Source organism: Petaurus breviceps, unplaced genomic scaffold (genome assembly GCF_028583685.1).
Source record: "Petaurus breviceps papuanus isolate PSGF00001 unplaced genomic scaffold, PetGlider_PUasm1.0 90769, whole genome shotgun sequence".
In the NCBI taxonomy this organism is placed as follows: Eukaryota; Metazoa; Chordata; class Mammalia; order Diprotodontia; family Petauridae; genus Petaurus; species Petaurus breviceps.
Window position 1 is genome coordinate 15,196,295 of NW_027187341.1, and position 14,286 is coordinate 15,210,580.

The window sequence follows — 14,286 nt, forward strand, 5'->3', positions numbered from 1 at the left end:
CTCCATTATTAAATAAAAATTTTAATTAAATTAATTAATATTAAATAAAAAAATAAACAAAAATGATTTTATGGGCATAGTCAAGAACAATGCTATATTTTGGTTAAAAAGTAGTTTCAAAATTTAATCTGGCATTTGTTTCCCTTTATTAATAAGCAAAAACTTACCATACCCTTTGGTATAAAGTATGTAGATGCTACATTGTTCAGATTTATCAAGAATTCTTTAAAGTCTAATTCCAAAGATGTGATCACCCTACACCATCTTTACTAGCCTCTACCAATACACTTACCAGAAGGGAGCACCCAACAGCAATGAGCCTGAAAACATTTAGTACTATTATTATTGATCATATTATATAAGTATAAATATACTTTTAATTTTTTTTAATTCTGCTCATAAGACCATTATTTTATTTCAGGCCAACCTAATTTATTTTGGGCCCCAGGAAAGGGTTAATTTAACTTGAAATTTCTTGCCTAAAACTCCTTCTCAATCTTATCCTGAATCTGCATAGTTCATTTGTGGTGAAATTCCTCTTCATATCCCAGAGATAAGTCCATGTGCTCCTAGTGGACTCTGCACAGAAAAGGCAAATTCTTCCATCTGATCCAATTAAGTTGATGGCTCCAAAAAGACCTAACTCTTATTCAAGACCAAATATCCTCCTTTCCCAGGTTGCCTCTCACTGGAGTGTACTGCTAACAGTAATAATGATAATGATAAAAACATGCATTGATATAGTGCTTTAAGTTTTGCAAAGCACATGTTAACTCATTTGAACCAAGCCAAGACTTTGGGACTGTTACTAACTACCAAGAGTTAATTAATAGTGAGAGTTCAATTTCCACATCAATGAGTTGAGGCAGAGTCTAAAATAGAACAACACTCTTCCTTTCAACAATTTTTGTCAATTGTGTGCAAACCTGTTTCTTAACACAGGCTATCATCTTCAAATGTCAGGATTTTTTTCAACTGTTTTAATCTGTCCAGCTTTTAAGTAATAATCATTTAAATTATGTCATACTACAGAGATTCAAAGAAAAATTTAAATTTTAAACAATGTTTACAGATTGTCAGATTTTTTTTTTAACTTCTGAAGGCTAAAAAAAATGCTACATATTGGAATGTTTATTTGCTATGTACCAAAATGAATCTCATTTTCTGATGACAAAATATGGTCAAAATAAATTATTCTGGAGAAAAATAGCAAAGATTAAGCTAATTTTAAAAATGTAGACAAGCAGACTAAATAAAACCACTTATTTCACACACTAACTGTGTAAAGAACAGTTTTCATTTAAATCCATTCCACTTTTAAAACAGAATCACCCTCCAAGTGAACAAAAATCAATTAAATAGTATATTATATTCAGAAATGTCTAGAGAAAATACAAAATTTTTCATTCATTTTTAAACTGTCGTATTCAATGTCTATTCCTGAAATACAAATAAGTCATTTATAAATAAGCACATTTCTCATGAAGAAAACATTTATTTACATAATCATATGTACAAATATTCAAAAATATTAACCATACTAAGAAAAATACCAGCTTTGTCTTGATGGTCATATAAAAAAAACACTGAAAAATATAGTACTATATACAATCTATTGTCTTACTGACACCAGATATTCAAAATTTGTCAAGAAAATGTTAAGTTTAGGTAAACAAAATAGAATTTAAATAAATTCACATAAAAATACAAGTTTAATTTTTAAAAAATCTTTTTGGGCACTAGCTATAGGGTCAGGCACTTTTTAAAAAAATAAACCTTAAGGAATTACTGGGATTTAATGCAAGATATTAAGAGACCAAATTACTGTTCATCTCCAAATTTACAATAACCAACCAACAATAAAAACACAGTAAGTCTGAAACTGAAAGTTGGTTTTGGCTTGTGTCATGGTTTATGGACTTTAATTTGATTTTCAAGAAAACTATTTTACTTACTGAACTTTTAAATTTTTATTTCTGTAAAATTCTTGATTACTATCATTTTAGTATGCATTGAGAAAATAAAATTAGGAATAAATTGAAATGGTACACTTTATGGGAATTCAAACCCCTTATGAGAGAATTCTACTCAAAGCTAATGTGATATCTTTTACATCTCTTCCTCTATTAAGGAATTATATGTGTAATAAATAATTTCTTTACAACAAAAATAAAAATTTAAAGGAATTTGGAAATTGGGGGCAAGGAAGAAGGCAGGGATGGGTAGGAACCAGCAGCAAAATCTTTCGTATTAATCTTAAAAACTCTGGTACTACATTTTTGATTTTTAAAATGTGTAACACTGCACTTTAATCAAATATAAGTAAAAATCATACATCAACATCCAAATAAGCACTTCCCCTCACTAATAAGAGTTTAGAATAACTAATGTTTAACAAATCTCCATCACATACTTTTAAAAAGTTGCCTTAGAGCTTTCTGAAATTGAAGTGTGCATCCGCATTAGGCACGCCTTCCTGCAGCACCATACCTCAAATTAAACAAGGTATATACCACATTAGAAGACAGACCAAGTTGGACTAAGAATATACTCACAGTGTAGCCTCTTCTACTACTAAATTGGAGCTTTTGTAGATAGATTTGATGAATGTGATGGTGGTAAGGTCCAAGATTAGAAAATAGTTAGGATTTCAGATCATAATAGTTCCTTATAGTAAGTACAAATAAGATATAGCTAGAAAATTAAACTCTCCCCTTTATCTTCCTAATTCCTTTAAAACATGAGGCAAGGAGTCAATTGTGTTAAGAATATCTCAGTTTGGCCATCCATTTTAGATTCCCTATACCACTGCAGAAAAATGTGCTCCATCTGTTTCATTGCTAAAGTCAAAGGGCAGAGACTTCTCTAGAACTGCTTTTAAAGGGAATAGTGTTTGGAACTTCCTGCAGCTCAGTCTTCTAAATGAAAAGAATTATTTTCATGGTCACATAAACATAACTCCAATCTGAAATGATTAGTTCATTATGTAAAAGCCTTTCCATTTCCAGCACCAACAGGTCATCATATAAAGCCAGAAAGCAAATTTTAAAGTTTTTAATGGAAAGAACAGGTGATTCTCTCATCCTTGTGTCTTCTAGATATCTTACACTGGTCCATTCACCACTGCCTTCCAAACTGCTGGTGTTGGCATATGTGACAGACATCATCCATGAAGACTCTGCTAGAGAAATTCCTTTTGCTGAAGTAGTATGATGTTTACCAGTTGAAAGAAATCTGGTCAATTAGAGAAGAAATAAACCAGTCTCCCATTAACCCATTATCAAGATACCTGAAGTCACGGTAAGAGTCTACCATGGAGAAATGTAAACTGGCCAAAGGCACTTTGTTCAAAAGACTACCCATCATAGATGACAAGAACTTCCAAAACTAAGAAAAATCTAAGTCAAAGTTCTTTTGACACAAATAGCATTTTCAGGATAACGAAAGCTACCTTTGAGTATATTTAAAATCAGCTTCAACAGATATTACATCCTGATGTTTAAATTAATTTGTATTTATATTACAGAATGAAGCCTACAGTAAAGCTATAGTGGTATTATTAAAGCATCTTCTAAAGAATTACCTTGTATTAAATCCTCAAGTTTAGGTAGGATGTAGACCAATTTGGTAACAATTTCAATCCTGTAGATCTAACTTGCAGGATAGAATAATACCTGGACATCTAGTAGTACAGAATACAAGCATTCAGATATCCAGACTGCTCAAGTGTAATGTAAACTTTTTGAGCCATTGGGACATAGCAGACCATCAAAATGTCCATCAATACAAAATTAATTGCTAAAATAGCCTTGGCTTCTATCTTGAAATGCCTATAAGCTACTGATGCATTCACCATTTATTCATGTCCCCATCACTCAATACTTTCATAAATGGGAGAAGGAGGTGAGGGGAAGGTAGAATTACTTCTAGTTCCTTTTTTTGAAATAGGAACCAGATAAATAGCTAATATTCTTTGAAAAATCAACTGCAACATGATTTGGTTCTTGCATGAACCCAGTGAAATCACTGGTATAACTAAATGGAAGAACACTCAGATCTATAAAGAAACCCAAGTAAATAATGGAAAGCACCCACTTGTTTATTATTCTTTCCCACTCTCTCCAGAAGCTGGATATTCTGCCTCCAATGGTTCAGTGGAGAAAGTGGACCCCTGACGTCAAAAGCTCTCCGTGGTCTTGGCTGTATCTGTGGTTCTAGGATCATTCCTTGCACCTCTGGTAGGGGAGAAGCACTGAAATAGAGAGCTGAATATAGATTTAAGAAAAAAACTCTTATTAAGAAATTACAATCTCTGATCATTTGAGTTTGTAATGGCTTATTCTCAGGGTAAAAAGAAGCTGCTTTTCTGTATAATTTCTTTAATGCCTTAACAATTTCCAAAAACGTTACCACCACAAATGATAAATTCTTTGGCCACTGTTGAGAAATACCCTGGTTTGAGTCTAATAATATACTTCTGACATAATATTGTAGTCCATAATATACTATATGAAAATTAACTTAAGTCTCAAAATTGAGTATTTACTTTCAAATTGTACAGCATGAGATAGAAAACTGACATAAGATTAAGACTGACATGAAACAAGAGGCAATTTATCTTAGAGGGGACAGTGAAAGTTAATCCTCTATATATATTATCAAAGGGGAGTCCCACTGCAGTTAATCCTGATGTCGAAAACAAAAGGAGGGCTTTTCAAAGAGTAGGCCATAGCAAAACTAATAAGAATTGTCTAAAAACCTTGGTAATATCCTAAAAGATTGAATTTCTCCTTAGTCTTTAAGTCACAAAGAAGCAACATCAAGCTGCAAGTTTCAGTCCACCCCTCCCCCCAAGAGTCTGACCAAAATTAAACATAAAATTAGTCAAGATTTCTGAAAAGGCACTGATAAAAAGGTATTTCTCTGTCATTCAGGCTAAGAAAGAAAACTGCTTGGGTGGGAAGGAATGGAGAATTTGATGTATGTTAGGCATAGAATCAAGGTGAATACTGAAAGACAGGGTGATCATTTGGCATTCAGGACAATGTCAAAGATAAAGAAGTTATTGCTAATGATTACAATGCAGAAAATAAAACTTGGAAATGTGTTCAACTAGTAGACAATAAAGATACACAAGAGAAAACTCTTATTATGGAAAGTAGAAAAGAAAACATGTGTAAATGTCCTAAGTTTCTAATCAAGCACACACTGAGAGGAGGCCATAGAGATATAAGTGACAAGAATTAAGGGGGCTGAAAGATTTATTATCGGTACCTTGAGAAACAGGGTAAGTGTCTATAAGAAAGAAAATGCTAAGAAGAACTCCAGATTTAGTGCTGGAATTGAAGATACTTTTGATGCTCTTGCTTTTTTAGCCAACAAATTACTATTATGTTATGGGAGATGAATCTGGGGGATGAACAAAAGAAGATAAATTAATCTGACATGAAATAGTCTCTCACCAATTTGCTATTTAAAAGATTTCTTACCTGTGAGTGGCTAAAAGCCTGTGTTCCTGATAACTATCAATCAACATTACTGAATGCTTATTCTGTTAGCCTGTACTTAAGGAGTTTGCAACAACCAAAACATGCTGTTAAAATGCTGTCACAGTTCACCTTTTGGACCCACCTCCTGGCTCTGCTCGCCAATTTGGGATTGTTCTGAGCTGAAAAGGAATGGTTATTTCATAATCTAACTGAATGAGTGAAGTAAATTCTGAACTGACATGATCTTGTGCCTTAAGAAGAATTGTTTATTTTCCAAAGAAAGAGGCAATAAGACTTTAGAAAAAGCAATGGTAATCAGAAAAAATGCTTAACTGCCATTACAAAAAACTTGACAGATAAATAAGAAAAGAAAAACAGTAACAACCAACAGTATTAAAATTCTATCCCTATTAAAAAAAAAATTTGAAAAAGAAACCTGAGAGTAGGTGACCAAGGGAAAACAAAATTTAGCCAAAAGATATTGGTATAGAATCCATATCAACTTTCTTAAGTGTCTACTCATTAGCATATAAGCTAATAACAAAGTCTAATAATTAGATGTATTTAAAGTACTAAATTTGTTTTCAAAGAGAACATACCATTCGATCAGCAGGCTATTAATATACCTTATAATAAACCTCACTAATCTCTTGGAACAATAAGGACTGGAACAAGGGAAGAAGTTTAAATGAAGTTTGAATGAATAAAGCAGGAAGATTTTCTTCATTATAGAAACTTTCTTTAAGAAAGAAATGCAGGGGCGGCCAGGTAGAATAAGGAGTAAGAGCACTCGGGATGACCTGGGGATCGAATCCCAGGCTCAGACACTTAGCACCCACCCAGAAACACCTGGCCGTGTAACCTTGAGCAAGTTACTTAACCTCAATTGCTTAGGGGCAGCCAGGTGGCTCAGCAAGTAAGAGCACCGGCCCCAGTGTCGGGATGACCTGGGGATGGAACAAGTTACTTAACCCCGATTGCTTTAAAAAAAAAAAAAAAAAAAAAAGAAAGAAAGAAATGCAGTTTTAATTATTTTCATTATTTATAAATTATATGTATATGCATATATAGGTATCTGTAATTTACTTGGTGTCATTTACCAAGAGTCTTTTAGCAAACAACTTTGATGAACTAAAAAAGTTTTAATTAAGCATATTTTTAAAAGTTCCAGCAATATAGCTTCTGTTGCCATGTTAACTACTATGTAATAGTTTTTCAAGTGTCTGAAAACTATTTCTTCTAGTCAATAAACTCTCTTCATACAATTATATCTCCATAATCTGCTTAATTTTGCTTTAATTTTGAAAGGTAAACATCGCAGGTGATCAGAACAAACTCCAAACTAGTGAAATATGAGTTAGCAGTGTTTTGCTATATTTGATGTTAACTGAAAAAGAAAAATTTTATTACCTAGTAGACTACACACAGCTAAAGACTAGGCTTTCTCTCCTACAATTGCCCTTCATGACTTCCAGAAATGAATCAAAAGCGGATTTAAAATACATGGGAAATACATGTGCATCCTCTTGTTTCTTTAGCTCCCACAAATGAACATAATTCATGAATGTGGATACAATAGAGACTAGACCCGCAACATTTCACTGCTGTAAGGAAGTAAGGGAGAGAAACCTGAAGACTGAGAGCACCTTTGTACCTTACAGGCTTTTAGAAAGGTGCTGAGGGCAGACAGGTTCAGCGTTTTGCTGAGCTTCAAAAAGCTAGGCTATGTCCAAGACAAAACTCTAAGCTCAGCTCTTCTGCTCCCACTGCATGCTGCCACTGGAACTGTGGGTGTGTTTAAGGTTCTGGAGTCCAATCCAGAAGTGGAATAGAAATGGCTTCTAGTATAGTTTCTTTTTTAAAAAAGTGTTCAGGCCCACCTAATGAAAAGTAATTATAGTTACCTCCCAAGCAGTTACTATCAATTCTTCAAGTACACATTATTCAAATGGTAGCAAAACTTCCTCAAATTCATGCTGGCTTCTGTTTAACACAACTTCAACTAAGTAAGAAATGTAAAAGGCCTCATATTTAAAGAAAGAAAAATCTTTAATTACCTCTCAGACTTCATGAAAATATTCTACTTATCTAAAATTTATTATTTTATTTTTTGAAAATTAATAAAGCAAAATATTTTACTAACTTATGAGCTAGAAAGATATTGGTAGAAACTGAATAAGTATAGACAAGAACAATTTTCAAGCTCCTCCCAATTCAGGTTAAGCATCTTTGATTTATTTTGAAAACTAAAAATTTCCAGAGCAAATATATTCATTTAAATAAATTTTAAAAATAGATTGTGAAGTAATATATAAAGGATCCTAGAAACATTTAAGAGAAATAGTAATTCCATTTCCTCCGGACTTTACTTCATAAGCAATCTAAGCATCCGAGGCCATGTCCAACATGATGAATCTCTTACAGAAGCAAGTTCCTAAAATGCGCACAGGCTAGCAACAACTGATTTTAATAGGAATCATCCCTTTCAATTGTTTTCTAAGAAAGGAAGAAACAAAAAAAAGCATATGTACTCCAACTTGTAGAGAATAAACTTCTAATTAGGTTAACTGGACAAACTGGGTTCTTATAGATTTGCTTTTTGCAAATTTGATCAAGTTCAAGAAATACTAAGTCGTATCCCAAGATAAGATGACTCTGAACAGAAGACTCTATGAGTCTCAAATTTTTAAAGAAGTATTTAATGTAAAAGACTAGTTACATACAAACCAAGGAATATTGTATTCTGAACATAAATTCCTTTCTGTTAAATTTTCTGAAAATGTGTAGCAAATAAGCCACACACAAATTCAATTTTTAAACTGGTTTTGTTTTATGTGGCTTGGGTAAGTATCAACAATTCAAACAAAATTAAGTGTCTATGCTATCTATGGTACCTGTGCTAAGAGTCATGGAAAATACAAAAATAAAGTAAGACAGGGCACAAGTTGCCAAAGGTACTTACCACCCAGCAGGAGAAAATATACAAATACAAAAATGATAATGCCACTGTACTAAGAACTAAGAAATGTACTAAGCACCCTAATAGAAGTACACAGTACTATACTAGTTCAGAGGAAGGAGAAAACTTTTAGCTAGGAGGAAAGAGAATTTAGAAGCATCAGAGCTGGGCATCAGAGGACATGTAAAATCCTGAACAAAAGATGAAGGAAGTAATTCCAAACAGTGAAAATGGCACAGAGGTAAGGGGGCAATAAAATGGAGAGTATGCGTTTAGGGAAGAACAAACAACAGAGTTCAGCTAAAGAATAGGATGCATGAAGGGCAACAGTAGGAAATAAAGACTAGAAAAATTGGTAATGGATAGTTACAAGAAAAGCCTCAACTTCATGTGCTAAAACATAGAAACTTAAGACTTTATTCTATAGAAAATGGCAAGTGATTTGATCAAAATTCTCTTTAGGGCTTTGCTTTTAGAAATAGTGCCTAAGATGGTTTGGGGAAGAAAATATCAGGAGGGTAGAGGAGGACTAAAAATCTAACTCAAAAGTCAAACCAACGAGACCCTGAAATATGACAGTGATATGGAGAACAAAAAGGTGAGATCAGATGTAAGAAATACTGAGGAAGGAAAACTAACAGACCTAATGATTGATTCAATATTGGGGGCAAGTAAAGGAGCTTTAATTCCAAGCTTTCAAGTACAGGTAATGAGAAGACAGTAATGACATTTACAGAAATAAGCAAGTCGAGGGAAAAGAGCCAATCTGGAAGAAAATTTTAGCTTTGAATATGTTGAGGTTAAGATGCTGGTAAGAGGCATTCTAGTGAGATCAAATAAACAGTTGGGAACACTGGTCTGAATGTATCAGCTGCAATGAAAAGAGAAGTGGAAACAATGAAAGGTTCAGCAAAAAAAGGATTGGAGAAAAAAAAAAAAACGATAAAGGCCAGAACCTTAAGAAGATGCCTTCATTTAGAGGTGGGAAGAAATATCAAATTTGCCATTAGAGGTACAGAAAGATACCAAAGAAGATGGGAAAAAAAGAAGTCAACAGTCTGATGTGGCAGAAAGGTAAAAGAAGGCAAAGACTGAGAAACAGCTATTGAGTTTAGAGAAGAAAACTTAATAGTGATCTTTGGGAGAAGCACTGAATAGGGAAATGGAGAAAGAAGTAAGACTTGAGGCAGCAGGATGGAGTACTTGTGGAAAAGCTTGTAAAGGCTAGAGGGAAGTTTATTTGTAATAGAACTGGGATTCCATATAGCAGAGTAGGAAGGTTGGTTTAAAGAAAAAAGATGTGGACTGATCCTACACATGACTAGTTTGGATAGGAATATGAGGAAAGGGGGTTTCAAATTTAGGTAAATAACTCTGAGCAACAGAAATGAAGAGCTGAAGAAAGCAAGACCCTGAATAAGTTGGGAGGATATTTGAGGGATAGGAGGGGAAGAGGTAGGAGGGCAAGACTGTAAAGATACACATATTCAACACACTATCCTATTCCCAAGAAGGAAGATGGAGTACTAATTCTTTAAACAACAAAACAACAATGTAAGCAACATTCTTACTATGTGGTAAGATACCACCATTTTTAACTATTAGTGTATGTATGTGACTGATTATCTGAACCTGAACTTGACAATTCAGCGATAATATATCATTTACAAATCTGGATGACCAAACCTAAGTTCTGAAGCAGATGAGACATCATTTTCACCCCATGTATACCGTTAAGACCTAAGCTATTACTCAATCCTTGTTGGTCCTAGAGCATGTTGGTCTCGAATTCAACAAATACTTAGGAAAACTCCCTCAAACTGCAAGAGAAATGGTCACTGAACTCCAGGAGAGGAAAACAAAAGTAAGCAACAAGGGAAGAAATCCATCTATGATCAAGACACAGATGGAATAAGAAAAAGGGGAAAAGTTATTGTTTTATATCTAAACAAAAGTAAAAATGTTGATGAGCTTCTTCCTTGCCATGAAGGGAAAGAAAACATTAACACTTAGATGTTAGCCTTTAGAGAATACAAAACTCTTCCAAGGGACTTCCCTAAGATGATGCATTTTTTTTTTTTTGCCAAATACAAAATAAACTTGGCTTTAAATTACTTAAATAACTGTACTTTCTATTTTGACAGTTTTCAAAAAGGTACTTCACCTTCAGTATCTAAAAGAATTACCTTTCTTTGAATAATTTATCTAACAGGCTCTCCTAGTAAACTTGGTGAGGTGAAATACAAATTAATTGCTTAAGTGGATATTTGAAGGAAAAAGCAACCCAACAAAAAAGCTAAAATCTGCAAGGGAAAAACCACCCAAGGACAAAGCCAGAGGGTTGCTTCTCATTAACACTGGTTGTCTACACATGAATCATTTTATTTTATATAAATCATTAAAGGAGTTTGTCCTGTTTCTAACATGGATATATGGATATATAGAATAGGTAGGATAACATGGATACTTTGAACTAAAAAAAAAATTAAATTTATTTTTCTTTGCTTTTATGCTTGTGTATGGGTTTTAAAGTGAAAGTTCTTATACATCTAGTCTCTCAAAAAGCAACATAATTTTTAACATAAGCTGAAACTACATACTCTCAATCTGTATTGTAAACTTTGAAGATATTTTTGAAGGAAAAACTCATTAAATTAACATTTGTCACCATCTAAGTGTGCACTTAAGTGGAAAGTCAGAAAACTTGGATTTTAGGAAAAATAATTTCCAAGTCTGCTAGGGACTTTATTTTCCCTGTCTATAAACCCACATATAAAAAACTTGAAAAGCAACACACACACACACACACACACACACACACACACACGAACAGAAAAATCCTAGATGCAAAAGGAAAAAAACAAAACACACACACGCACACACAAAAGAACTACTGATTCATGAGTATATTTAACTGGACACTCTCCTAAAATAAAAGTTTTTAATGGCTTTATCTATTAGAGCAATTTAAGGGGTTCAGTGTCTAAACTAGGCTACAGTGATTCCAAGATTATGGAATATCGGCTTTTTGGAAAGATTTTTCTTCATCTAAGAAAATTTCCATGCAAAAAAAGGTTATAGGATAAAGGGATCATCAAAGGCAAATCATTCCCCTAGTTACCTAACAATTAATGTCAAGTCTTGCAACAAACTATTAGCTAAAGTACACCTCTACTTAGACCTCAGAGATGACCATCTCCTTTCTACTGCTCTGACTGATAGAACAAAGTACATAATGGAGAAGGAAAACAGTTTAAAATAGATGCACAAAACCAAGCATGTAGTAGTAGCAGTAAAGACATAATCCAGTCATAAAAATGAAAAAGCTCTCCAGCTACCTTTTTAATAGATGGTATGAACTATAAGCACCAGAATAACTGAAACCACAAAAACTTAACAGTTTGCTTGCTCCAAACCACATCTGAATAATAAAGCTGGCAAATCTATGCAGTCACAATCAAATGAAAAGAATTCCATGAATACAACTTTTAGTAGAATGAGAATCCTTGAACTCAGTCAAGCAAACTCCTTTCATGGCATGTCTTCATCCTAATTAGCTTGGCTAACTAACTGTTCATGCTTCTTTTTGTTTGTTCTCCTTTTTCACCTTTTACCTTTTTTGCTGCGACTTTGATTTTGCTTTTCTCTTATGGTTTAATGAATGATGCCCTATTAAGTTATTCAAAGTAAAGGAAAACGTATTGCAGTGCACCTACTACAGTTACACAATCAGTAACACTTTAAATTTTCAGAGGTCTGTGATTTTGCAGACATGGGCATTCCTTGTCGCCCACGAAGAGAACAAGACCCCTAGGAGTTGGTCAATGACCTATGAGAGCTGCTGCAAGCAAGAAGGTCCCTGCCACATCAAGGTTAGTTGGTCTCTCTGACAGACCTAGAGTCCACTGGGCCCCAAGAGCAAAGCTTCCAGAGCTTACATTCTACTGGCAGAACAGTTAGGGACTCATGGTTAGCTTTCTATAGCAATAAGCTACATGTGAAAAGGGAAAATGTGGCCCTATTCTTTTTTCAAAAAAATTAACCAAAATATTGAAGTCCTCCTCTATACTAAGATCACAAAAGAAATCAGATTGGAATGGATTTGTGTTTTCCTTTCTACTGCAAATATGATAAGACAGTATGTTTGCAGAAATAATACTAAGTCTTTGATCTGTAAGAACCTACTTGGTTCAAATGAGGGATCAAAGTGAACATTTTATGCCATGTATATTAAGACTGAACTGTGTTGTCACATAAATATTTTGACATTTAACTCTGGTTATTAAATATATTAAATGATGTAGCTGAAAAAGCAAAAAACTTTAAAACTAAACTCACCAATCAGAAAATTTTAATAAAATTTATACCTCATATTTATTTCCCTAACAATAACTTGAATCAGAATTTTCTCTGCATAATATTTCCTTTTAAAAACCACCACCATGAAACAATTTTTTATAAAAAGTTCTTTGGCATTCATACAAATAAACCTAATGCATGATCATCAAAATGAATAATACTGTGAAATACTATAATAACCATACTTCATACTAACATCTTAGAAGTATCATTCACATAGGGGCGGCCAGGTGGCTCAGTGAGTAAGAGCACGGCTCCAGTGTCGGGATGACCTGGGGAATCAAATCTGGGCTCAGATACTTAGCACCACACCCAGAAATAACTGGCCGTGTAACCTTGAGCAAGTTACTTAACCCCGATTGCTTTAAAAAAATAAAAAAGAAGTATCATTCACATATTAGAATGTGCTAAAACATATATACATACATATGTATATATAACAGATGGGAATTTTTAACACAAATTAATCACAACTTTTTAAAAAACTAGATTTCTGTTATCAACATGTGAAATAATGACAACATGTAATAAAATTTATAGAATTCAAAAGCTGCTTTTGGTTTTACATTAAGACATCAGGTTGAAAAGTCTAGACAAATCATTATGTATGTGTTAGTTCTCCTCAATTAAAGGCTAAGGAGTCACTGATCAGAGGACTGGAAGGAACCTCAAATGCATCTAGCCTAGCTGGCCCAAGGGGGTTCATTTAACTTTCACTTGGAGGCCTCCAGGCAGGGAAAAGTCAATACCTTTGGGGTAACCTTAACCAACTCTGGGACAGTTCTAGCTGTTAGTCAACTTTCTTTCCATTAAATTCTAAATGGCTTTCTTTTCAACTTCAGTAATGCTCTTGGGCAAGCAGAAACCTTTCTAAAAGTCAAGCCGTCCTCCATCTTTGAAGTCAAGAAGAGACAATCTTTGGAACATATGAAGACAGTCGTCATATCCCTGTCTTCAGAATCCGTGCAGTTTTTAAACTTTTTTTATATAAACCGTAATAACTCAGCTTATATGTAGCACTGATCTATAAATGCATTTAGAAGATAATTGAGTCTTCTCCCAAATAAGGTCATCTATTTGCCATCAATAGGACATTGTTTACCTTTTCACTTACAGTATCCATTTTTCATTTGTCACAGGATCTGAAATAAAAATACACTGTATACAATTGTGTAATGCACTCATCCTATCATTTAAAAATAAAATATAAGATAATTGCTGTCATATTATAATTCAAGTTATTAAGTTTTAGGAAAGTATGGGGCGGCCAGGTGGCTCAGCAAGTAAGAGCACCGGCCCCAGTGTCGAGATGACCTGGGGATCGAATCAGGGCTCAGATACTTAGCACCACACCCAGAAATAACTGGCCGTGTAACCTTGATCAAGTTACTTAACCCCAATTGCTTAAAAAAATTTTTTTAGGAAAGAACAAAGACTTAATTACATGTGATTTTTTCCTCAATTCTTATAGAAGTATTC

General features: G+C 33.8%; 1 protein-coding gene across 3 annotated transcripts in view; it reads right to left on the bottom strand.

Moving 5' to 3' along the window:
• Positions 1-904: 904 nt before the first annotated feature.
• LOC138146660 (TSC22 domain family protein 1-like) overlaps positions 905-14,286 on the bottom strand; it is a 55,129-nt gene continuing 41,747 nt past the window's right edge. Inside the window, exons 2-3 of one of the 3 annotated variants that reach the window (XR_011164559.1) lie at positions 4,096-4,265; positions 905-3,234 (exon numbers count right to left, since the gene is read on the bottom strand). Coding sequence is in view for 2 of the 3 variants with exons in the window: in XM_069068701.1 (XP_068924802.1) it covers positions 4,036-4,252 (217 nt within the window). In the remaining variant the exon portion in view is untranslated. Of the gene's footprint in view, positions 4,266-14,286 lie in introns of all 3 variants that reach the window. The other 2 variants (XM_069068702.1, XM_069068701.1) reach the window with 2 other exon arrangements.